General features: G+C 39.3%; 3 protein-coding genes across 3 annotated transcripts; 2 read left to right on the top strand and 1 right to left on the bottom strand.

The window, feature by feature from the left end:
• Positions 1-135: 135 nt before the first annotated feature.
• LOC113494400 (myrosinase 1-like) lies at positions 136-14,076 on the top strand. Its single transcript, XM_026872718.1, has 11 exons — positions 136-1,313; positions 9,835-9,944; positions 10,137-10,284; positions 11,033-11,199; positions 11,518-11,775; positions 11,981-12,069; positions 12,386-12,533; positions 12,869-13,029; positions 13,236-13,385; positions 13,564-13,652; positions 13,926-14,076. Exons 1-11 carry the CDS (start codon positions 1,198-1,200, stop codon positions 14,032-14,034), a joined length of 1,545 nt encoding a protein of 514 aa, XP_026728519.1. The 5' UTR covers positions 136-1,197; the 3' UTR covers positions 14,035-14,076.
• LOC113494402 (cytosolic beta-glucosidase-like) lies at positions 5,437-8,149 on the top strand. The gene is made up of 7 exons (XM_026872720.1): positions 5,437-5,529; positions 5,836-5,924; positions 6,063-6,210; positions 6,419-6,579; positions 6,876-7,025; positions 7,409-7,497; positions 7,896-8,149. The coding sequence occupies exons 1-7, from the start codon at positions 5,523-5,525 to the stop codon at positions 8,026-8,028; spliced, it is 777 nt and encodes a 258-aa protein (XP_026728521.1). The 5' UTR covers positions 5,437-5,522; the 3' UTR covers positions 8,029-8,149.
• A 1,282-nt stretch (positions 14,077-15,358) lies between the features above and the next one.
• On the bottom strand, positions 15,359-24,627 carry LOC113493930 (lactase-phlorizin hydrolase-like). Its single transcript, XM_026871964.1, has 19 exons — positions 24,530-24,627; positions 24,007-24,173; positions 23,474-23,734; positions 23,143-23,231; positions 22,717-22,876; positions 22,454-22,617; positions 22,218-22,367; positions 21,617-21,708; positions 21,124-21,264; positions 19,279-19,391; positions 18,771-18,918; positions 18,232-18,398; positions 17,728-17,988; positions 17,564-17,652; positions 17,334-17,481; positions 16,886-17,049; positions 16,654-16,803; positions 16,118-16,209; positions 15,359-15,708 (listed from the first exon to the last, which is right to left on the bottom strand). Exons 1-19 carry the CDS (start codon positions 24,559-24,561, stop codon positions 15,546-15,548), a joined length of 2,751 nt encoding a protein of 916 aa, XP_026727765.1. The 5' UTR covers positions 24,562-24,627; the 3' UTR covers positions 15,359-15,545.
• Positions 24,628-24,980: the final 353 nt, after the last annotated feature.

Here is a 24,980-nt window from a genome sequence, read left to right as displayed (position 1 = left end):
TTAAACTAGTTAAATTTATTTTGTATTTCATTCTATGATCTTCAGTTTTACATCAATAAATTGTAAGGAAATTAAGGTACTTGTTCATTAATTTTATATACCTTAAAGTATCAGTATTGTTAAAATTTATTGGTCTAAAGAAAAACTCAAATTATCTTGAATTTGGTTAGGCAATTAACCCTAACATTTATGCGACTTTATATAAAGCCGCGCTACCGCGCGCGCCTCGCCCCAAACACCAGTAATTCGCTTTTTTTCGCGTTATACGTCAAGCCATGCTCTTGTGCTGCACATACCTCACAGACTTTAAGGAGTTTCCGCGGAGCACTGATTGATGGTCTCAACAAAACCGTGTCGTCGGCGTAGATAATTTGACCATCTATAGAACAGCCAACACCGGTGTTGTTGAGCCCACGGACCAGCTCCTTTACATAAATATTGAATAGTGTGGGAGAGCTCAATCCTCCCTGCCTCACCCCACACACTGCCCGATAAGCTTCAGATAAGGAACCCAAAGACCTTACTTGGTTTGTCTGATGATGGTACCAATACTTGAATAATTATATTGGTGACACCATCGCTAGACCATTGTACAATAAAAAACAAACATACAGGTGAAGCTAATAAAAAGCGTGTAAAAAAATATAGCAATTGACATTTCCACCGTACTGTGGCGAATAAAAAAAGTTTAAATTTATTATGGATGTGAAATGCATGCTAAAAGATGATTCTGGTTGTGAACTTTCTACGATATGATGGTTATACTTATTGAATTTAAAGGTGATTCTGACTTACAAAATTATGAGTTTCGGTGTATGGTAAATGTGTGTATGCCAAACGATTTTCTGCGAAAAGACGTTCAAACGTGGTTATCCGTTGTTACGCAAAATAAAATTATGACGACTGTTATGAAGGGCGGACCCTCCTTACAGAGCACTTATAAACTTAATTATAGTTGAAATGTCTTAAGTTGGTAAAGGCATTAAAAGTAGGTAACTATTAAGTAGGTAGCATAGGCATAGGTACTTGCTAATCATTGGAGTCATTTAAGCATTTTCTAACTAGATATCTACTTATATACCGTACATTTAAGTGGTAGTTATTAGAGTTGTCCAGTAACCTCTAGCTTTACATAAAAATAGCTTTTATTTCTTTGCTCTTAAGGCATTTTTTTCAACAGTTATCTTTCATTGTGGTATGAAAGTTTATTTAAAACAAATAGTTGAAAGATTAAGTAGGTACCTTAGTAAGATTAAAACGTTCTATACCAATTCAGTCAGAAAGATGTATTTAGCCGGCTTGGTCGTGTTCAGGTAAGTTGCATATTATTATATATTTTTATAATTCATAAAAATTTAGTGATAAACTACATTTTTGACAGTGGTATTCTCAAAAAACAGCTGAGTTGTGTCTAAAAGCTTAAAGTACCTTTAACTTTATTTTACGAAGAATATAATCCATTTTCATTAATATTGTTTATTCAAGACGTGGGGATTTTATCAAAACTCATCATGCTTTAGAAAACAAAGGTTGGTATCTCTTTGGTCAGGAATCACGGTTAAAAGACATGAAGTGACATGAAGAATTAGTTTTCTTTCCCACCAATGTAATTCTTGTTGTGTATGCTTCACCTTATGATTGACTTGTAAAGCATGCTTCAGGCATTAAGTCCGCTTTTGTACATACTTTCATTTCAAATCTGTTTATCGTGGTATATTAGTATAATATTTATCTCTTAATTTCAAGCATTCTCGACTCCATCGTCTTCTTTTTTTGTGTTGATAGGTGCTAGAGTCAATGCCAAAAATGTGCCATCTGAATTATTCGGGGTAAGCGCTCCGAAAGGAGAAACCCGAATCTAATAAAATGTTAACAAATTTGTTTGATATTTGATTTGATCGTTTAATAAAAGCTATTGTTTGATGAAAACGTGAAATTTGTTAAAAATACGAATATAAACATTCGTACTGTAGGTACACTGAGAATGGAGTGCAACTGTTTCTTTTTTTAACCCGTTGTCATTTTGTGTTACGCTATATTATTCTGTCAATTTTTTTTAACACTTAATTACGTTACGATCCAACTACCAAACTAGTTCCGTAAAACAATAACATTGTTGCAACGCCATGCCACCGTCAGAATGGCCGGCCATTTTAAACAGCAGTGCTTTAAAAAAAACGCGAGAGTCGTTTTTTTTTTTCACTAACGAATTAAATCCTTGTATTGTGGGGAGTTTCACAAACATTCTAGTCACATGCACAAGGACACCCAGACTCAGGACAAGCATTCTTAATTATTTGAATGATTTCACGACCGTCGCCAGTAACATTATTTGCCTACTACTGCATCGCGTTTAGGTCATAGGTGACGCTGGTTATGAACATTCATAATTTGGTACAGGTTTGAAGTAAACCGGGTTGGCAGAATGACAGGTTTTAAGGCTTAGGTTTTCGTATTACCTTTGGATATTAATAGCGATGATGACTGCACTGCACGGCTTAGGTAAAGATTAATTAAAATGAAGTTTTATAGCTACCTAACCGCAGTTAAGTAAATGTGTGCATCGTAAAGCGTTAAGACATTAAGATAATATCTGTATTGTTCATACATTTACTGTTGGATTGAGGGCAATAATAATGTTAATGTATGCACTATTTGGAATGTCGTGATGGCTTTGCGGTTTTATGCATGAGGTGCAGGTTCGATCCAAACACGAGCAGAGTACCACTAATATGACTTTAAAAAGTTATAAATACTTTCTCAATTATAACGAAAAACATCGTGAAGAGACTTTGATTCCAAACTGCAGTGACCTAGTGTAGTGATCAATGCTTCAACTTTCCCTGTACGGGAAGAGGTCTGTGGCCTGAGCTGAGGCCCAGCCGTGGGACATCTACAGGCTCATAATATAAAATTCACCATATTCTCTAGTATACACTAGCCATTCTCACCTTGCCAGGACACGCATATTGCTTAAAATAGTTAAAATGTTTATATTATTTAATAAGATAGTAGATAATGTTTAATAAGATCCAACAGACAAACTGTTGGAAATTGCAGCAGATTTAAGGTTTTTTACCATGTACCTTTTTAATAAATAAATAAAAAAAAGTTTTAATTCGGCGGTGGCCGCGCAAATGACGTACTTTGCGGCCTTCGTGCAGGCCGCTGCCCTATGTCCGGGCTGAGCGCAGCGGACGCAGAAATCGCTGCGATCCACCGTGCACGCACACATAGCCCTTATATGCCCCAAAGCAAGAATATACACAATGGGTGGATTTGTAGCCCACGTGAGGAAAAAGTGCGCCCTACAGCAAGGCAACCCCGGCAAATAGCACAAACTACGCCGAGCTCCAACCGACGAGTTATGGATTATGTAACAATCAGCAAATAAAGGACATATCCCTTATCAATTAGGTTGTTTAGGTTCCGCTATCGATATTTACAAAAGTTAAAAATATACCACTACGTATTTCCTACTGAAAAAATTAATGTTATCAAATATTTTGGTACTCCTTATTTAATGGTATGACGTGATACCGAAATATGAAGGTACCTTAATTTTTGGGTAATTCAGTCCCTGCTTAAAAAAAAACAGTTAAATTCTCACGATTCTTAATGTGCCTTTCTACTATGGAAATTGGCAGTCAGCTCTTAGAATAATCGAAGGCGAAATTTACTGTCCATTTCCTCGCGTTCCTGAAGCAAGTATTTTTTGCCATCGAATTAACTTTTGTATCCTTTACAACGAAATAATGGCGCCGTGGCGGTATCGCGATGAGTTAGATTACCCTGTTAGCTTGAGTCAACACAGTATAGTGATTTATTACCTTATAATTGTTTAGATCATATTTTATCTTTTGACATGTTTCTTTTTGTGGTGGCCTTGCGATTATATTCAACGACTTATGTATGACTTTTCTAAGTTGCGTAGCGCCTTTAAATTATTCTAAGACACTTGAAAATAGCGAAGTCTTCAGTCGCCAACCTGCAGTAGGGAAGCCTCGTGATCAATGCTCAGAAGTTATTATATGCATGTGCATAGATTCGATATGGAAATCTGACTTTGCTCAGCTCAGCTCGGCCATATGTCCAATCATAATATATTTATCATCGTGCAAGGTAGTGGTGAGATATTCTTTACGTTTCATAACTGTTTTTATAATCTATAGGTAATAGTAGTGCCCGTAGGCACCTTGCACGTTAGGAGCACGGAGGACAAACGGGCGGTAACAAACATGTTTGGTTAATATGTCAGGTTAAAAGTTCGACATTAATAAAAAGTAATACAATGAAGATTTTTTTTCTATTCTTTTTATGTCTCTTTTTTATTGTTACTTCATTGCCTGATGTTAATTTTAAAAATAAACACTATATACATTATTACCTACCTTAAAACCGTAATATACCACTACCATATATGATACCACTTAAAGAATGTGCTGTACAAGCAATATTCTGTTATCTTGTTTACTTTTTTTATTTCTAGATAAAGGGGAAAATATTTGGGATCATCTGGTGCACACACGTCCAAAACTAGTAGCTGGTGGTGGTGACGGTGACGTGGCGTGTGACTCCTACCACCAGTGGAGACGAGATATCCAGATGTGTGAGGAGTTAGGGCTGGACATTTACAGGTAAGACGTATAAAAATATGTAAAGCAAAGACTTTTTTGAAAGACTTTGTTGTGGTAGCCTTGCCGGTCTTTGCATGGATTTCTATGCGCGAAATGCACGTTTGATCCTAACGCAGGCGAAGTAAAAGAACCAATGTATTTTTTTCGAAGGTATGAGTTCCTTTCTTATTCTCCCACATTTATTATTCCAATACACCACTGATATCGTCAGAAAACCTGGAAATGACTTATGCCAAGTATAATTTCAACAAGCATTGCCTTATATAAAAAGCTCAGATGAATGGAAATGACGTCATTCCAATTATTACTTTTCCAGGTTTTCCATATCCTGGTCTCGTTTGCTCCCGTCAGGATACCCCAATATCATCAGCGAGGACGGCAAGAACTACTACAACAACCTGATAGACGGACTGCTCGAGAAGGGGATCGAACCGGTTGTGACGGTACATCATTTTGATTTGCCGCAGTCTTTACAAGACTTAGGTGAGATGTCTAAGAACATATTTCGCTATTTCTGTTTCAAATACAACCTGATCAATTACATCTTCATCGATTTTGTCTCCGGAGGAGATGTTCTCCTGAAATCAAAAGGGACCAATTAAAAAGCTTTATTACACGGTTGTCCAAATAATTCCATCCATCCGTGTTTGGGCAAATGGCATATTATCTTTACCCATACCCACCCAGTTTAGCAGGTGTAGAAGCGATTAGCTTTTATTCCATACCACAACAAGTTCGCTAAGCCGTTATTCAGTGGTCACTTTTTCCAGGTGGCTGGGCCAACCCCCTCATAGTCGACTGGTTCACAGACTACGCCGAAGTAGTCTTCTCCCTATTCGGTGACCGAGTTACCTACTGGGTCACTATCAACGAACCGTTTATCCTATGCGAGGCAAGTTACTCACAGTTTCTCGCTCCATACTATGACGATCCCGATATCGGACGGTATTTATGCAATAAGAATGTTTTGGTCGCACATGCTAAGGCATACAGAATGTATGATGAACTTTTTAGGAGTAGATTCAATGGTAAGTTTGATTTTATCTGTTTTAATGTTAGCGGTGGTCGCACAAGTATCTACTGAGTGTCATCTCCCATAGCATCTCAATTTTTTTGGATTTTAGATTTGGTTAATACAGTCATATCCACGTAGATAATAAAAAAAATGAAAACATACATATTGTTAATATTTTTCCAGGAAAGCTTTCGTTGTCCACCCTTTTCTTCTGGTTTGAGCCAGCCACGCCAGAAGACCAAGAACTAACTGATTTAATGTTCGAATTTTGGGTATGTATGTGATGAAGCCCCAACAAACACCTGACTGTCCATAGCGCGGGGGCTCTTCATAAAATTATGAGTTAAGAATTTATAATTATAGTTTCTTAATTTGACGAGTATTTACCAGTAATTGTAGTCATTTTGTAGGAGGGGCGATACGCTTATCCAGTGTACTCAAAGGTTGGGGGATGGCCTGTAAAACTGGAAAAGTTCCTAGCAGAGAAAGCAAGAAGAGAAGGTTACTCACACCCGCGACTGCCACCATTCACACCTGAAGAAATAGATATGGTTAGAGGTAGATAAAATACAGTGTCTTCGACTTCAACAATCAAATTGTGCAATATTCGAATGAGATTAAGGCATATTAGGATTTGCCTGATTTGCCTTTTGCAGATTGGCCATTTTCCCTTTGACTTAACTTAGGTTTTGACTAATTCTGACTGACTTAATCTTAAACTACACAATGGAGTATTAAAGTAACACAATTACGCTATTTTCTAAAGGTACATATGACTATTATGCTTTGAACCACTACACAACGCGGCTGGTCCGACGCCTGCGCCCCGGTGAGGAGAACCCCATGTGGCCGCTGATAGGTTCCCCGGAGATGGGCATCGTCATGGAGAGCCATCCTTCCTGGGTCAGCGTCAGCAATTGGTTTGCGGTAAGAGGCATTTCTAATAAATCTGTCGACCATCTGTCTACGTCATTTGGATTAAAGTTTTGTTGTCTATTGAGTAAGTGAAGGGTTTCAAACGGAACTAAGGGGGATGTTCAGATCAGATCATGGCATGACATGAGAAACAAAAGATTGGCTACCCAGGGACACATTTGAACGCCACAAAATACAGAGAGATTTCTAAAGTCAAAATATTCGATTTATTTTAGACTTAAAAACTATGTACAGTGCTGTTAAGAGAGTTCTGAGTGATGCTGCAAATAAATTAATTTAACTTTCAGATATGGCCTCAAGGTTTCCGCAAGCAACTAAACTGGTTGAACACAACATATGACCTGAAGGAGATCTTCATCACGGAGAATGGGATTCCCTTAGGACCTGATATGGACGACACGCTGCGAGTAGAATACTACAGGAGTTATCTGGGAGAGGTCCAGTTAACCTATATAATACTTCTAGGTTCTTTAAGTATACAATTGTATAAACACCTGTTTATAAAATACTACCCTTAGAATATGCGAAACCGTGATTCCGGCAAAGGAAGGTACTGGCAGCGTCAACGCAACTATCAAAGAAGCGACAGGATATTTGTGCTGTTTTTTAAGTAAACTGTATTTCCCGAAGTAAGAGAATCCAGTTGCACGAGCCTTACTAGCCACACTGAGCATTCCGAACAAATAGGCTAAAGAAATTCATGATTGGAAACAAAAATTGGTCACTCGTCAACATTTCAACTTCCTATCACGGTAGTTACAACAGTTATGTTCGTTGTATTTGGATTTAAACTAATTACAATAAGTTTTCTTTTCTTTAGATTTTGCAGGCATTACACGAAGGAGTTCCCATAACGGGATACACAGCGTGGACACTGATGGATAACTTTGAATGGATGACGGGATACACGTAAGTGACAATCAATGATGGTAACATCTATTTACTAGGTCTATTGTCCGGTATAAGGGGACCACAGTAACTCCCCATGACTGGCAATGTCACGACATTTTGCTATCACAGGTCCTGCCGGGGATTCGGAATTGTCCGAAAGGGTTCCCACGACCCCGGTACAGGAAAGGTAAAGAAAAGAATATTTGTGTGTTTTAGTAAGTCTGACACTCCCAACCAAAAGCGCACGAGATATCTACCTAAAGGTAGATATCTCGTGTAGAACATGCGTTACCCTACTCAACGTATGTCCGTTGCGATTTTTTAAATTTTGGATGTGATGAAAATAATTATATCTGTCAATCCATCTCGATTTTATTATTTTTTACTTAATAACACGACTCTTTTTTTCCTCTCAGGGTTCAGTTCGGGCTGTACTCCGTGAACTTCACAGACCCGATGCGCACGCGCACGCCCCGCACCTCAGCCAAGTACTACGCAAACGTCACCAGGACTCGCATGCTTTATCTTCAGAATCAAGAGATATACTAGAATCTCATCTCAGCCTATAGCAGTCCACTGCTGGGCATAGGCCTCTCCATATGTTCTCCAGCGCGACCGGTTCATTGCCACCTGTATCCAACGGGACTAGAATAAAGAGTAATAATTCATCTATTGTGTATTGTTTATCTTATTTTATTGGTTATCCTTATTTTTATAAAGATATGTTTTGTAACAAAGTCTTTTTGTCTGCATGGATGCTTAAATAGCTAAATTTTATAACATCTTCACAAAGATTAAATTTTTTCATGCAGTTATGTATGAACCCGCAAGTAACGGTAATTGAGTGCCTAAAAATGCAAGAAAAGAGGAAAATAATAAACCGTAATAGTGCGCATAGAAATCTTGGGGGTTTCCTTTAGCAATAACGAGCCCTAAAACCACATCTTACAAGCGACCTCTGTGATAATTTCAAGGAACTAATCTTGTTCTATGTAATACTATCTGGCAGATAGTATTAGATGCTATAGATAGCATAGCATCTTAAAGCATCGGTTAGTTGTGGAAAGTGCGATGATCCGTTTACTTGTATTCAGGTAAGTTTTTTTGTATTTAATGCTTATTAGATACTGAAGTGATTCTTGCTACTATGTCGTTACTAGCTGTGTCCAGGTCATACCGTTTTTTTAATTTTGGCAATGTTTTGATAGTTGAGCTTTAGATCACTAAATCAATGCCCATTATGCGGGAGTGTGTTAAGATCAGATTTACGAAGTACCAATATTTTTTTCTTACTAATTTTTTTTTATTACAAGACATCAAATGAAAATGTATTGTTTCCCCCCGTACAATATTTACGGAATGCTAATTGAGTAGGGAAATTAAGTGCAATATACATAGTTCATTGAATGTTTTGTGATTTGTGTAACATGGTAATTCTTTCAAGGAGATGTTAATATTTCGGTTATTTTATTCATAATTAAAGACGCTGTCTGTTGGAATTTCTCCGATCGAATAACAGATCGTTTTTACCTTTTTCGCGGCAGTAGGATTGCATGCAGCAGTTAAATATAAACTATATTGAAGGTACTTCGATTGAAGGCAATGTGAGGCATAAAAGTATCCAACGTCTTGCATACTCTAACCGTACTATTCACGCCGCGACATACAACGAGCGGTTACATTTTTAATGACAGGACTAGTAAGTTTGGTACGTGTTCCAAAGCTTCACAGCACCACAGTGTCGGAAACAAAACGCTGACGTCGCCCGGTGTTGTAGGTTAATTCAGTTAGAGTATGACACTACCCGTCACCTCGTTAAGGACTCGTAAGGTTCTGACTAGTCCAGGTTGGCAGTCAGCGCTGTGGAACGAGTCCTACCACTTGTAAGGCTTAATTTATGGTTCAGCACTTGCATCTCCGATCCATTTCCGAATATTCCAGAGTGAAAAGTTTTTTCTGCACCCAACTTTTACTATCTATTCGGATAAAACAGGATTGATTATGAAATGAACCGGTGGCGTTGTCGCCAATCGTTGGATTTCGCTATTAGCGTGATAAAACTCATTATAATTATTTTTCAAAGTGGCTCATAAAAGACAAATTATGTAATTAATCGCTTTAATTTATGATTCCTTTGTACAAGATTTTCAATAGTATTTACATAAAGAAATCTTTTTTTCTGTGTTTTAATATTCATTTAAAATAGAGCTATTATACCCGATGAAGTCGTTTCTACCTTTTCGAAACCTGTTTGTTGTTTAGTCTTCTCATGCTCAATTCTTCTGTTCATGAAAATTAGCATTTGCTCAGCTGTTCATCATTTGGACTAGATAAATCCATTAAACGTATCCACAGTGTGTTGTTCGTGGGTTGCTGTGGCTCGGAACCGCTGCGTTTCCCGACGTGGTTCAAGTTCGGTGCCGCATCGTCTGCCTACCAGGTCGAAGGGGCCTGGAACGTCAGTGGTGAGAAAAATTTAAATACCTTCTTTCATGGGGCGAGGGGGATTCGCCAATATTATAACGTTTCGAAAGTGCTTGGAAAAGAGCCCAATTGAAATAAAAGCTTATGATTCTGATTTTATGTGGGTGAGGGGGTGGGGATAGCAGGCAATGAGATTTTTAAGTCTTATTTTCTTCCATCTTTCTTCTTCACAGATAAAGGAGAAAGCATTTGGGACTATTTAGTGCACACACGCCCAGAAATAGTAGCTGGTGGTGGTAACGGTGACGTGGCGTGTGACTCCTACCACCTGTGGAGACGAGATATTCAGATGTGTGAGGAGTTAGGGCTGGACACGTACAGGTGAGAGGTACCTACAAACAAGAATGGTATTGTAAAGAAACGTGTAGTATTGATAGGAAAAAATTTTGTTTGGGGCACCTGTAAATCAAAAGAAAATTGATTAAATATGGGCTATAAAGTAAGGAGTAAAGAGGAGCTCGTAACTAAGCCATAACCGCATAAGTGATACGATCACAGGTTGAGCTATGCTTGACGCGGTTGGTCTGTAGATGGGTGACCATCTTCGTCATAACGAGTTCCTCCGTGTTTCGGAAGGCACGTTAAATTGTGGTTCCCGGCTGTTATTCCTACATCTTTGACAGTCGTTACAGGTAGTCAGAAGCTTGAAAAAGTCTGACAGCCAGTCTAACCAAGGGGTATCGTGTTGCCCAGGTAACTGGGTTAAGGAGGTCAGATAGGCACTCGCTCCTTGTAAAACACTGGTACTTAGCTGAAACCGGTTGGACTGGTAGCCGACCCCAACATAGTTGGGAAAAGGCTAGGCCAATGATGGGCTATAAAGTAACTTTTTTTGACGCAACCCAAAATAAACTATATTGACGGCACTCCGTACCATTCGCTCTCCAAAGCTTCCTTTGAAAGATGATGATGATGATTAATGATGTTATCAAATGACAGCGCCAATGACTGAAAAATAAAGATGAAGGTCAGCAGTGTGGCCAAGGACCACAAGCAGCACACCTTCAACTGCAAGAAGCTACGAATAAGCCTTTAAAGTGCATGAATGTTAATAATAAACTGCTTCCAGATTTTCCATATCCTGGTCTCGTTTGCTCCCGTCAGGATACCCCAATATCATCAGCGAGGACGGCAAGAATTACTACAACAATTTGATAGACGGACTGCTCGAGAAGGGGATCGAACCGGTTGTGACGGTACATCATTTTGATTTGCCGCAGTCTTTACAAGACTTAGGTGAGATTTCTAAGAATATATTTCACTTTTTGGATATGTTTTTTTTATGATTTATTCTCCTTCATCTTTTATAGAAACCGATCAAAATGAATGATTGTTTAATTTCTTGATTTATTAAAAAAAATGTCATAATATAATCATTTAAAAAGTCTTTGACATTTTACGAACCCGTGAAAAAAGACGAGCAGATTTAATTTGACTTAAAGACGTCTAAAATGTGTGGTGATTTTGAACTCAGGAATTTCTATTGGATATTTCCAGAATATTCCTCTGGACTACACCCCTATTCATCTGTTCCATTTTTGGTACTCTCTCCAGGTGGCTGGGCCAACCCCCTTATAGTCGACTGGTTCACAGACTACGCGCAAGTAGTATTCTCTCTGTTCGGTGACCGAGTCACGTACTGGGTCACTATCAACGAACCATTTATTCTCTGCGAAGGGGTTTTCCCTCTGTTCCTCGCTCCGTACTATGACGATCCGAACATTGGACGGTACTTATGCAATAAGAACGTTTTGGTCGCCCATGCTAAGGCGTATAGAATGTATGATGACCTGTTTAGGAGTAAATATAATGGTGAGTTTGATTATATCTGATTTTTCACACTTATGACTAATTACCTGACATCAAGGCATGTGGTAGTTGTGCCTTTCAAATGTAAGTGAGTGTACTCTATCTTAAAGTGGTTCACAATTTGCAATCCCCCCCCCCCTTTTTGTAAGAAACTGATAATCTTTCATTTGGTATACATTGCGAACGAAAATTGCTGTTTGTTTTCCAGGAAAGCTCTCGTTGTCTACTCTTTTCTTCTGGTTTGAGCCAGCCACGCCAGAAGACGAAGAAATAACTGATTTAATGTTTGAGTTTTGGGTGCGTATGTACATATGTGGTGATACTCTCGCTGAATACGCTACTACTGTACTACTACTACTTATTAGTAAAAAGACACGAATCAAGCAAAATATCCGCCGTTAAATAGCCTGTTGCTTGCGTAGGAGAAGCATTTGTGTGATTCACAAATACTTTTCCTGAGTCTTTGTGCATGTGTATTGAATGTTTGTGAAACTCCCCGAAATACAAGGATTAAATTCATAACGTGAGAGACGTTATTTAACGAAAAAAAAATCTAGATCTTAATTTAACGGTCACCGTTTTGATAATTTTGTCGTATAAATTCTTTTTATAGGAGGGACGATACGCACATCCAATTTTTTCAAAAGAGGGAGGATGGCCTGTCAAACTGGAAAAAAATCTGGCTGATAATGCAAGAATGGAAGGTTACTCACACCCGCGACTGCCACCATTCACATCTGAAGAAATAGATCTGGTTAGAGGTAGATATAAAACAGTGTTTTCGGCAAAAAATGTTGTTTAATGGCGTTTGAACGAAATTTAGAAATATTAGAAGCTAACTTTGGGTGGCTCAGGAAGAAAAGCTCCAACAGTTCAATAATAAATAAATATTTAATTAAATAATTAAAAAAAATATTAGTCAAATAGGGCCTAATTAGTAAACAGACTTGACTTTGCCAAACCGAGCAAAAACATTTTAAGCAGACTTTTTTCCAGATATTCAAAACGAACATATTATGCACCGTTTCTTGTAAAAAATAAATTCATCTTACTGAATTAATCTTTGTACTGCAATAATACAAAACATCTCCCAAAGGTACATACGACTACTTTGCTTTGCAACACTTCACGAGCCGGCTGGTTCGACGCCTGCGCCCTGGAGAGAGGAACCCCATGTGGCCGCTGATAGGTTCCTCGGAGATGGGCATTATCATGGAGAGTCATCCCTCCTGGGTCAGCGTCAACGACTGGTTTGCGGTACGATGCCTTATAATTCTATGGAAGCTTTTAATCAATTTATGTTAGGCTCAAACGTAGCTGGTATGAAATGTTTATCAAACGTGCTCGTATTTGAGCTTGTAAAATGATTTTTTTTGTTACACACTTTATCAGAGTCGTATTAGATTCTTGTAGCGATGGTTTTGTGTAACGATAAAAATAAAATAAATCTTTTTCCTTTCCAGATATGGCCTCAAGGTTTCCACAAGCAACTGAACTGGTTGAACACAACATACGACCTGAAGGAGATCTTCATCACGGAGAATGGGATTCCCTTAGGACCTGATGTGGACGACACGCTGCGAGTGGAATACCACAGGAGTTACTTGGAACAAGTTCAGTAAACCTTTCAATCTTCGAACTAATGACTAAAGTCATGCTTAGTGAAACTGGGTAAGCTACTGGCGCGAACTATACATATATGATCAATTTAATATTGCTCTAGCTTGGAAAGAATCGGACTGGTCATCTGGTAATCTGGTCACCTGGCTAAGGTGTATTTTTTATGTTTAGATCTTGCAAGCTTTACACGAAGGAGTCCCTATAACAGGATACACAGCGTGGACATTGATGGACAACTTTGAATGGGTGTCAGGATATACGTAAGTTGATGGTGAAAAACCGAAAAAAAATTGAACACGGTGTATTTGTGAAGTATTTGCCCCACACACTAACTTCTGTTCCTATAAAAATGATAAAAACTCTTCTCATCAGGGGTCTGCTGGTAGAGATCTCTTATGAAATAGACAGCAACCCACATAATGCTTATGTGTTTTGCAACATAAAAAATATATTTTTGAAAATGATGTGTGTTTCCATCTATCGATTTCGTGTTTTTGTTGGTGTTAATTATATTATATATTTTTCACTCTCAGGGTTCAGTTCGGGTTGTACTCCGTGAACTTCACAGACCCGATGCGCACGCGCACGCCCCGCACGTCAGCTAAGTACTACGCAAACGTCACCAGGACTCGCATGCTCTAACCTCAGAATCATACCAAATGAATTGTGTTGTGAATAAATAAAAACTGTTATTAATTATGTCACAGTATTTGTATCTTATTTGTATTTAATTTTACCTTATTCTTATATAGATACCTACAGGGTAATTCGGCTAGGTCGTACTGAAGATCTGATTTGAGAATGTAAGCCAATGCCAATGCAACCAAAACACCGGATCAGCTGTTTAAGAAGAGTTCCATGACGTACATACGCATTTCCCGTGTCACGATGTTAGTTACCGTACTTCTCAGAAACGGCTTAACCGATTTTTAACAAATTTTATATGCGTATTCAGTAGGTATGAGAATCGACTAACATCTATTTTTCATACCCCTAAGTGATAAGGGTTGCTCACAGTAAAAAAATATTTTATTTTTTGGACGAAATTGCTTGCTCTTTTTATAATGTGGCATTTAAATACATACAACTAAAAAAAAACATATTCGGCAAAACAACGTTTGCTGGGTCAGCTAGTTCGAATATATAAAGATGTTTTTTTATCGATACATTAACAAATTTTTTTGATATTTGAATGAATTACTTAGATTTTATAACATCTTGAGAAAGATGTCTATTTTACTAGTCGGTATGCAGAATAACGAGGACTAAAGAAATTATGCTGATAACACAAAGCACTTGTGTATGTTTTAACGAACTCTTTTTAATCTATATAGTGCTAATCAACCTTATAAACAGTATCAACACTGTTCACACGTTTACTGCTATATTGAGGGCAATCACGAATCTAATAATGGTGAAAAATATATGTATGAAAGTGAATATATCACACCACTTGCTCACATTTATTTATTTATTCAAGAAAACACAAAAACTGTATCTGTGGGCGATAATAGAGCTATTTCACCGTTGGCAAATTTAAGGGTGTTCCCCATCAAAGGACCGAAACGAGCGTAGCGGGAACAACAACGAAAAATTCGTATTAATTTGAACTGTCTAGCTATAGGAAATCAAAAATAAATTAGCCAATTTAATATATTAATTGCCAGGGTCCAATGTGCTCAGCGCGGTTGTCCGAAAGGGTTACTGTGGCCCCGGTTCACGAAGGACAAAAGAAGGAACATGGATGACCTTTTTCCCGCTCCACCCAAAGCGGAAGGAATCATTTGATGATTTCCCATCGTAAAAAATAAGTCTATGGGTCCAATGAGCAGATGTTACCTTTCTACTAAACCACCTATTAAACTTGGAGTAGTCAGGGTTACACAATGTACAATGATATACTCAATGTACATACGGGCAGCCAGACTCAGTGTTTTCTATCGTAATATGGTTTCATTTTCCCCCGTTGAGTATAGAACCTATTTTTTTCCAGATGGGAAATCATCAAATGACTCCTTCCACTTGAGGATGAGCGGAATGGAGTGTCAGACACCCAGTTACTAAACCCCACCCATGTAACCCTCTCGGACAAACCCGCTGCCCCGGCAGGAGTATAGAACCCTAAGAAACTGTTCATTTTCAATGCTCTAAGATCATTTTTTCAATGTTTTTTGTTTTTGTTTCGGTTTAGTGGTATTTGAAGGTATATCCAAAGAACGGTTCTTGATAACGCTTGCGTAGTAGATAGCAGACTCGCGAGGCGTGCGAGTGCGCTTCGGGTCGTTGAAGTCTACCTCGTACAGACCAAACTTAGTGCTGAAACAAAACAAACATTATATTGTTAATCAAACGATTCATGAGAAACAGCCAACGGTTTTTATTTTTGTGTGTAAGGGTAAAGATATTGGAAGATGGAAGACCCTGTCCGAAGCGGAACTCTACGAATGGGATTATGATTTAACCCTCTAGGTGCAAAACTTCTTGCAACAACAATATTCTTTTCTAAAAGAAGTTTAAAAGGACTAAAAACTTAATGATTTGGCAGAGTCGCATTGAGCGTGCGTGAGCGATCCCATGACTCTGGCTTAGGCAAAATAGTTGGACGGGGTGTTTTTAGTTCGCGAGAGTCTGACATATCCTCACGCCGTGGTTGAACTCATTAGCTTTTTATTTCGGAAAAAAAGGAATGTTGTTCTGGACATACTATTATTTTAATTCTACTCACGTGTAACCATCAGCCCATTCAAAGTTATCCATGAGTGACCAGGCGGTGTAGTGAGTCACGTTCACCCCATCTTTATTAATTGACAGCAAGATCTGGAGAAAATAAATACGATTCGCAATACCTGAATACTAAGACCCCACAAGCACACAGTCACAATCACAATTAGTCGCACAGTAGAGATGACAAATCAACGGTCAAACTCATACGTCGCTGGTTACATTGATACTGGTTATCTTCAAGAAAACCTTCTCATGGACACACCTTATCATTTGCCGAGCGTTTTTCCAATTATGTCGTATTAGATTTCCAGTTTAACAAGATGCATCTGAATACCAGTGTCAACCTACGTGTCGAGTAATACGATACCCCTAGGTAACTCACCTGATTAAAGAGGATGTACCAACGACAGCAGGACAATTGTTATGACATAGGTCGTCACCCATCTACGGAGCGAGCCAAGCCTTGCGTATGCTGCGGTCAGTCGATCCTTAAGTGGCTTAGCCACGAGGGAATAGATATCCGTAATTATTTGATACCTGTTTTAAATTCTTCTTGTAATAGTCGATTCTCGCGGTGTCGTTGAGTCCATGATACGTGGGAAAACCGTTTTCTGTGATCATGATCTCCAGGTCCCCGTACTGCTGCTTCAGCCACGCCAACTGTTTGCGGATACCTTTTGGGTTCACCTAAAATTGTAAGATTTTTTTTTTCTTTTGTTTGCTTAAGTTATCACGCGCACATTTGGGTTGAACTACTTTCAGTACTTACGTAGAACCAGGGGACGACAGTGGCAGGCCATTTATCTGATACAGTCATTTTCGCCTTTAAGTCTGGGGCGTCTCCGTAGGGCCAGGGCAACAGCTTCTCGTCGGGGTGAGCCTCCCGGATCAGACGGCTCGTGTAGTGGTTCATGCCGTAATAGTCGTATGTTCCTGTAGGAAAGAAAAGCGGTAACACAACTTTTATTTTATTTATTTGTTGCCTAAAGATAGCATCGATAGCAAATTGAGTGCACAGTTGTATTATAGGTTATTGTACCTAAAACAATTGTGTGAAACCTGCCGCGGTTTCCATGCTCTCATACGTCATGCGCTTGTATTGTACATGAACGCGTGCTAGGCAGGTGTCCTTCTATAATCTGTATATTCTAGGTACTACTAATGTATAGTATTATTTAATTAGGTTGGAGCATGCACTTTAAATCACATTCCTGTACCTTTGACCAACTCAATTTCTTCTTTTGAGAACGACGGGAAGGTAGACCTGGGATATCCTTTCTCTAAGCAAACTTTAGCGATAACTTCCTCCACGCCTGGCGGCCAGCCTCCTGCCTCGGAGAAGATTGGGTGGGAGTATCTTCCCGCCTGAAAACAGGGCTTAAGTTAAGTGAGCTGATTTTCAGAATGGATATCAAAGATTTGAGATGAAATGAACTACTTAACTTACCGAATTTTGTAGGGCAAGTTCTGCAAGGTCGGTGTATTCTTCTGAATAAGGTTCAATCCACAGTAAATTGTTGGCCAGTGATACTCTTCCTGTAAAAAAATAAGTATCGATCACCCGCCAGCGACAATAAGGGGAAATTTTCGGATTCATAGAAAATGGCTTACCATTAAACTTAGGTCTGAATTCCTTATCATACAGTCTCCAGGCCTTAGCGTGAGCCAATAGGACGTGTTTGTTACATATGTAGGCTCCAACATCAGGGCTGAGAACACCGGGGGCACCGACCCCGGTGTTGTAACTACCGTCACAGAATGATATAGGCTCATTGACCGTGAGCCAAAGCTTGACGCGGTCGCCGAACTGCGTGTAAACAACCCGCGCGTAGTCCTCGAACCAGTCCGCGATGAGGGGGTTAGTCCAGCCACCTGGAAGAACAGTTTTTATTATAAAACGGCAAAATCTATGTAGCCCAAGGACGAGATGGGAAAGGTATAAACAGATGCAAAAGAAGATAAAACAGGAATAGGATGGTTGCGAAGGGAATAGAGGGATTGGTATAAACATAGGGCGACTTCTGTCCAGCAGTAGGTTATTCAAGGTTGATGATGATGTGTAAGTGAATCTGACCAAACAAACTATCTACCAACGAATGGTGTCTGACGGCTCACCTAACTCCTGCAGTGGTAGCGGTAGGTCCCAGTGGTATATAGTAACCATGGCTTCGATGCCCTTCGCTTGAAGACCGTTGATCAGCTTATTGTAGTACTTCACGCCATCCTTGCTGATCTTGTTGGGGAAACCCGTTGGGAGGATCCGCGACCAGGAAAGTGAAAACCTCAGATTTTAAAAAGAAAGCTTAAAATGAAAAATATAGAAAAACTAATGTTTGGGGGAAGACCAGAGGGCCCTCAGAGTCTTAAAATCTTTATGGCAGGAGTTAAACTAGGAAATAATAATAGATGTATTAACTTATCCAATTTCCTATGTAACTACCATTATAAATATTTAAATGTATCGAAGTAATAATAGCAACTATGTAGCTGTAGCCGTGTGTAATACTGACTTTGATTAAAAAAATCACACTTTGTTTAAAATAACATAACCTTCAAAATATTATACGACTTTATAATAAGTGACGTGACTTTCATTTCAGTCAGGTTAGTACATTTGATCAAAATGTATCTTGTCTACCAGTCCTTGTGTATACCTGTAATAGTCAAGTCCCAGTTCAGCAGCCATCTCCACATCCCTCTCCCAGTTGTGGTAGGAGTCGCAGGCGACGTCTCCATTGCTCAAGTCTTTGATCGAAGTCGGGTGGTCATGCACAAACTTATCCAAAATATTTACACCTTTGTCTGAAACATATCACGAACTGACTGAAAAATACCGATACTTAGCTGCACACCTTTCGCTTGGATGTTGACCCCAAATGTAGTGTAAAAAGTTAGGCGTTTATGTTGATTCTTTCTTCCCCTTATTTTTGAACTTCATCACACCACTAAAGATTCCAGAAGTTAAAAGTCAACCTACGTTGATTGGAGGGAAGCTTATAAAAAATGTTAGTGGTTGTCTACCAAACAGTGTTATGGTTTCTATGTGTATTTGTAGGCTTAATAGGTACATATTTAGAACAACGCGTTGAGCTAGCGATTCATTTTTTTACGTCTGTTCGTTATCTCCATAATTAAGTTTGAATGCTGCTTATACTGGCTCACCGCTAACATTCCAAGCCCCCTCGACTTGGTACGATGAAGTGCCTGCTCCGAACTTGAAACCCGGAGGGAATTGTCCGCCCAGGTCTTTGCCGTAGCATCCAGCTGCTATAGCGCTACACACCGAAAAACAAATGCAGAATTACTTAAAAATACTCTAAGGGTGTGTACCACGCTACCACTATTTCAATCGACAGCACCAACCAATGGTTTAGTGTCTTGATTGATTATGATCTCGAGTTTCTAGAGGAAATTCACGGTCTGACCAATCTCAGATTGATTAATGTTCAGCGCAGTCGGTCCTTAAGTGGTGACCATCCATGACCATATGACGGTTGAACCCATTCCAGAGGCTCCGTGTTTCGAAGGCACGTGAATATGTGGTTCCTAGCTTTAATTGGTATATTTGTGGCAGTAGTTACTTGTAATCAGAAGCTATAAAGTTTAAAAAGACAGTCTTCGTTATCGTGTCACTTGGGTGATTGAGTTCTGGACCACAAGGATATAGGCAGTTTGCAGTAAGTAAGTAGTAAGTTTCTATGAAATTTTTACCTAAAAACAGCCGCCAGGAACCAGATCATGGTGGATACTAATTCACACAAAAGTTACTCGTTGTTAAGTAAAATGATTACATTAAATTACATTTGTTAACGAGAATTTTGAGTTGGTATGATTGCTGATAAGTAGTTGGCTTGTTGTACACCTACAGTCAGCAACCAAAGTTGTTCGCCAACTGTATTTTCATAATAATAACCGTATATACTAGTATTTTATAGAATTTTTTATTTATGGTATTTTCATGAATCGGTAGAAAAGCTCTTTTTCAACATCTGAGATTCAGGTTTCCTCCTTATGATTTTGCTGGTACTTGTCTGCTTTGGGATCGAACCTACGCCTATTGCATACAAATCCAATATCACCATTGGTACTTTTCATCACTTCCTTAACGGCACTGCAAAGTACTGGCACTTTTTGTGTAGTTTTATAACAATGACACTCGAAGAGTTAACTCAATCTCAGGTTACGTGTTAAGGAGGTATGTTGGTACTTAGTTTCCATTGGTCCAAGTTGCGATGTGTTGTGTGTGTTCATGTTCTTAAAAAACTAGCGCTCATTATATTTCTATTTTATTAGTGTGAAAGACGCCCTTGATTAACAGTTTCTTAAAAAAGCGGGACCTAAAAATGATTAACGACCGGTAGCCCATGAGTCACTAGGATATCCTAAAACCCCTTGAATATGAACACATTCTGTAATTTAATACCTGAATTCTATATACAACGTAATAAAGTAATTATGATTGTGGAAGCGTGACAGAGTAATACATGACTAGAGCAGCACATCTCTTTCACACCCGCCATAATTTCACTTCAAGACTTGCTAGTAAGCCCCTTGACAGTCGCAAATCGTGATCTACATATTATAAAAATGAATCCCTATTTTCTTTGGTCACGGCATCACGCGTGAAGGTTCTTTAAAAAACTGTCTACCTATACGGTATTAAAAATAAATTAGCCAATTTAATATATTAAGTGCTAGGGTCTAATGTGCGCCGCGGGATTGTCCGAAAGGGTTACCGTAGCCTCGGCACACGAAGTGCAAAAGAAGGAACATGGATGGGTTTTTCCGGATGGAAAGTTACCAAATGACTCCTTCCGCTTTGGGTTGAGCGGAAGGGAGTGTCAGACTCCTACTCACTAAAACCCACCCATGTTCCTTAATTTACCCTTCGTGTACCGAAGCTACGGTAACCCTTTCAGACAATCCCGCTCCTCTTTCAGGAGCATAAACACCCTAAGAAACAGTTCAGTTTCAATGCTTTAAGATTTTTTTTTCAAAGGTCTTTGTTTTTGTTTTGGTTTGGTGTTATTCGAAGGTATATCCAAAGAGCGGTTCTTGATAATGCTTGCGTAGTAGTAGGCGGACTCGCGAGGCGTGCGCGTGCGCTTCGGGTCGTTGAAGTCCACCTCGTACAGACCGAACTTGGTACTAAAACAAGACATAAAAAATATATTCATGTCTAATTGTAACGGTTAATGAGATTATTCTTTCTCGTGGAAGGATAAACGAATAGAAAGACGGAAGATCCTGTCAGTAAGCTGAACTCTAAAATTTTACCCTTTAGGTACGGAACTTCTACAGTTCCGTAAGAACATTACGAAGTCTAAAATGACTAAAAACTTAAGGGCTTGCCAGAGGCGCGCGTGAGCGATCCCATGACTCTGGCTTAGGCAAAATAGTTGAGAAAGATGTTTTTAGTCCGCGAGAGTCCAACATATCCTCATTATTAAAAATGTTGTTCTGGACCAGCCAGTTACAATTACTTATTAATTCTACTCACGTGTAACCATCAGCCCATTCAAAGTTATCCATGAGTGACCAAGCGGTGTAGTGAGTCACGTTCACCCCATCTTTATTAATTGACAGCAAGATCTGGAGAACATAAATACGATGTATGATTACATGAAAAATTTCGTAAATCTGAATACTATATTCAAGATAACTTTCGCATGGACATACCTCAGCCTAGTGTTTTTTCATTTATGTCGTATTAGTCTTAGCAATACGATACCCTTTGGTAACCCATCGTCTTAGCCTTCTCCCTACTATGTTGGGGTCGGCTACCAGTCTAACCAGATTCAGATAAGCACCAGTGTTTCAAAAGGAGCAAGTGCTTATCTGACCTCCTCAATCCAGTTACCTGGGTAACACGATACCCCTTAGTTAGACTGGTTGTCAGACTTTCAAGCATCTGACTATCTGTAACGACTGTAAAAGCTGTATGAATAACAGCCGGGCCCCACAATTTAACGTGCCTTCCTAAACTCGTTATGACAAAGATTGTCGCCTATCTACGGAGCGAGAAAAGCTTTGCTTATATTACGATCAGTCGACCCTTAAGTGGCTTCACGAGGGTAAGGATCTACATAATTATTTGATACCTGTTTTAAATTCTTCTTGTAATAGTCGATTCTCGTGGTATCGTTGAGTCCTTTATACGTGGGCAGTCCGTTCTCTGTGATCATGACCTCCAGGTCACCGTACTGCTGCTTCAGCCAGGCCAACTGCTTGCGGATACCTTTTGGGTTCACCTGAAAAGTGTACGATGTTAGTTTAGGAGTTTTTCCTTTTGTTATTATCACGCGCACAGATGGGTTAACCTACTTTCAGTACTTACGTAGAACCAGGGAACGACAGTGGCAGGCCATTTATCTGATACAGTCATTTTCGCCTTTAGGTCTGGAGCGTCTCCGAAGGGCCAGGGCAACAGCTTCTCGTCGGGATGAGCCTCCCGGATCAAACGACTCGTGTAGTGGTTCATGCCGTAATAGTCGTATGTTCCTTTAAGATTACAAAGTGGTAACAAAACATTTTTTAATTTATTTTCTTCTTAAAGGTAGCGGATTGAGTGCACAGTTGTGCAGGTCACAATTCCCTTACCTTTGACCAACTCAATTTCTTCTTTCGTGAACGACGGGAAGTTTGACCTGGGGTATCCTTTTTCTAAGCAAGCTATAGCGATGGCGTCCTCCACGCCTGGCGGCCAGCCTCCCGCCTTAGAGTAGATTGGATGGGAGTATCTCCCCGCCTGAAAACAGGGCTCAATTTAGGGAAAGGGAATATTTAAAATACTAGCTGTATGCATCGAAATCACTGTCTAATATATACGTAAATCTTTCTACAAAGTCATGGGGAACTCCTGCTTGTTTTATACAAATACTTGCATGTACATTAAATTTTCTTAATTCATTAGAAAATTTCATGTCCATGCAAGGCTGTGGTTTTGCATGTGCCGGGACCATACCTAGTTGTAAGCATCTGTAGCAAGACAGCATGGGGTAAATCTATTCATATGGAATAACTAACCGAGTTTTGTAGAGCTAGTTCTGCAAGGTCGGTGTATTCTATTGAATAAGGTTCGATCCACAGTAAATGGTTGGCCAGTGATACTCTACCTGTAAGAAAGAATAATAGTCATTGCAAAAAAAAAACAGTTTATTTTTGTTTGTGTTTAAGTATTTTGTATTTGACATCTCGTTGTTGCTGCTTGATGCCCCATCGAGTTTCAAGATGAAGAAATACTTAGTCTTATGGTGCTTTGAACACTTGTGTCGAGTTCTTTACAAAATAAGTAAGTATCGATCACCCGCCAGCGCCATCGAGAGGATTTTTTTTGGATTTATAGAGAATAGCTTACCATTAAACTTAGGTCTGAATTCCTTATCGTACAGTCTCCAGGCCTTAGCGTGAGCCAATAGGACGTGTTTGTTACATAAGTAGGCTCCAATATCAGGGCTGAGATAACCAGGTGCAGCGAGACCGGAGTTGTAACTACCATCACATATAACTATGGGCTCATTGATCGTAAGCCAAAGCTTGACGCGGTCGCCGAAGTGCTTGTACACAACCCGCGCGTAGTCCTCGAACCAGTCCGCGATGAGGGGGTTAGTCCAGCCACCTGCACAAAACCGTTTTAAGTTGGTAGATAGAGCAAAATTATAACTGTATCAAGGTGGTCAAGATGACAAAATCCCCATAAACCAAGGGTGAGATGGACAATTGATATAAAAAGATGCAAAAGGAGATAACTCAACCAGGAACAGAAGTAATGCGAAGGGAAACATACAGAGGAGAAGGATTCGAATTCCTGAACTAGGTATTGTCTGTTAGTACTAATTTGCTGTTACCATATGGCAAAGGCAACTTTCAAAACTTAAACTGTCGACTCACCTAACTCCTGGAGAGGTTGTGGTAGGTCCCAGTGGTATATAGTAACCATAGCGTCGATGCCCTTCGCCTGAAGACCGTCAATCAGCTTGTTGTAGTAGTTTACTCCATCTTCGTTGATCTTGTTAGGGAAGCCAGTGGGGAGGATCCGAGACCAGGATAGCGAAATCCTAAGATTTTAAAAGGCTAGCTTAGCTTATCTAGACATATATAGAACACTGTAGCTACTCAGGGGGAAAAGAGACCAACTGACGGTACTTAGATTCTTCAAATCTGTTTGGTATAAGTTAATCTTGGAAATAATAATAGCTTACTTATCTCATTTCCTATCCAACTGCCATTAAAATATTGAAATATATTAAAGAAAGAATCACAACTATGCAGTTGTAAGTCACTTATAACCTTCGACAATTTATACGACTAGGACAATTGACGGGATTTTCATTTAACTGTGTTTCGTGTATGTGCGTTTTATCTGGGATAACGCTTGGAAAAATGTATTTTGTCTACATGCTCTTGTGAATACCTGTAATAGTCAAGTCCCAGTTCAGCAGCCATCTCCACATCCCTCTCCCAGTTGTGGTAGGAGTCGCAGGCGACGTCTCCATTGCTCAAGTCTTTGATAACACTCGGCTTGTCATGTAAGAACTTATCCCATATATTTACACCTTTGTCTGAAAAGTATATTTAATGCAATTTTAGGCTTCTTTATTTCTATATTACATACACACCAGACCACAAACAAAGAATTGAAAAAACTATTACTAAGCTGGAAACAGTTCGTCTGGATGTCGACCCAGATGTAGTTGGCGAAAGGCTGTCACTTTCCTGTCTTCTCTCAATTTTTTAACTGGATCGCCCCAGCAAAGATTCCAGCTCTTAAAGTGAACCTATGTTGATTGGAGTGACGCTTATAAAACACGTTAGTGCTCATAAAAACAACTCAATAAAACAAGTCGCCAAGTGCACCAGACAGT

The sequence above is a fragment of the Trichoplusia ni genome, chromosome 5 (assembly GCF_003590095.1).
Source record: "Trichoplusia ni isolate ovarian cell line Hi5 chromosome 5, tn1, whole genome shotgun sequence".
Classification (NCBI taxonomy): Eukaryota; Metazoa; Arthropoda; class Insecta; order Lepidoptera; family Noctuidae; genus Trichoplusia; species Trichoplusia ni.
Note: the sequence above shows the minus strand (reverse complement) of the source record. Positions and strands in the feature narration are given on the sequence as shown.

Coding starts and splice junctions, on each gene's coding strand:
- LOC113494400 (XM_026872718.1), top strand. CDS start 1,198: ATGAAAGTTTATTTAAAACAAATAGTTGAAAGATTAAGTAGGTACCTT. Junction 1,314..9,834: donor GCCGGCTTGGTCGTGTTCAG/GTAAGTTGCATA, acceptor ACGTATCCACAG/TGTGTTGTTCGTGGGTTGCT. Junction 13,386..13,563: donor ACAGGAGTTACTTGGAACAA/GTTCAGTAAACC, acceptor TTTTATGTTTAG/ATCTTGCAAGCTTTACACGA.
- LOC113494402 (XM_026872720.1), top strand. Junction 7,026..7,408: donor ACAGGAGTTATCTGGGAGAG/GTCCAGTTAACC, acceptor TCTTTTCTTTAG/ATTTTGCAGGCATTACACGA. Junction 7,498..7,895: donor GAATGGATGACGGGATACAC/GTAAGTGACAAT, acceptor TTTTCCTCTCAG/GGTTCAGTTCGGGCTGTACT.
- LOC113493930 (XM_026871964.1), bottom strand. CDS start 24,561: ATGGCTGCTGAACTGGGACTTGACTATTACAG. Junction 21,709..22,217: donor ACAAGAAGAATTTAAAACAG/GTATCAAATAAT, acceptor TATGTTCTCCAG/ATCTTGCTGTCAATTAATAA. Junction 15,709..16,117: donor GAATGGGCTGATGGTTACAC/GTGAGTAGAATT, acceptor GTTTTGTTTCAG/CACTAAGTTTGGTCTGTACG.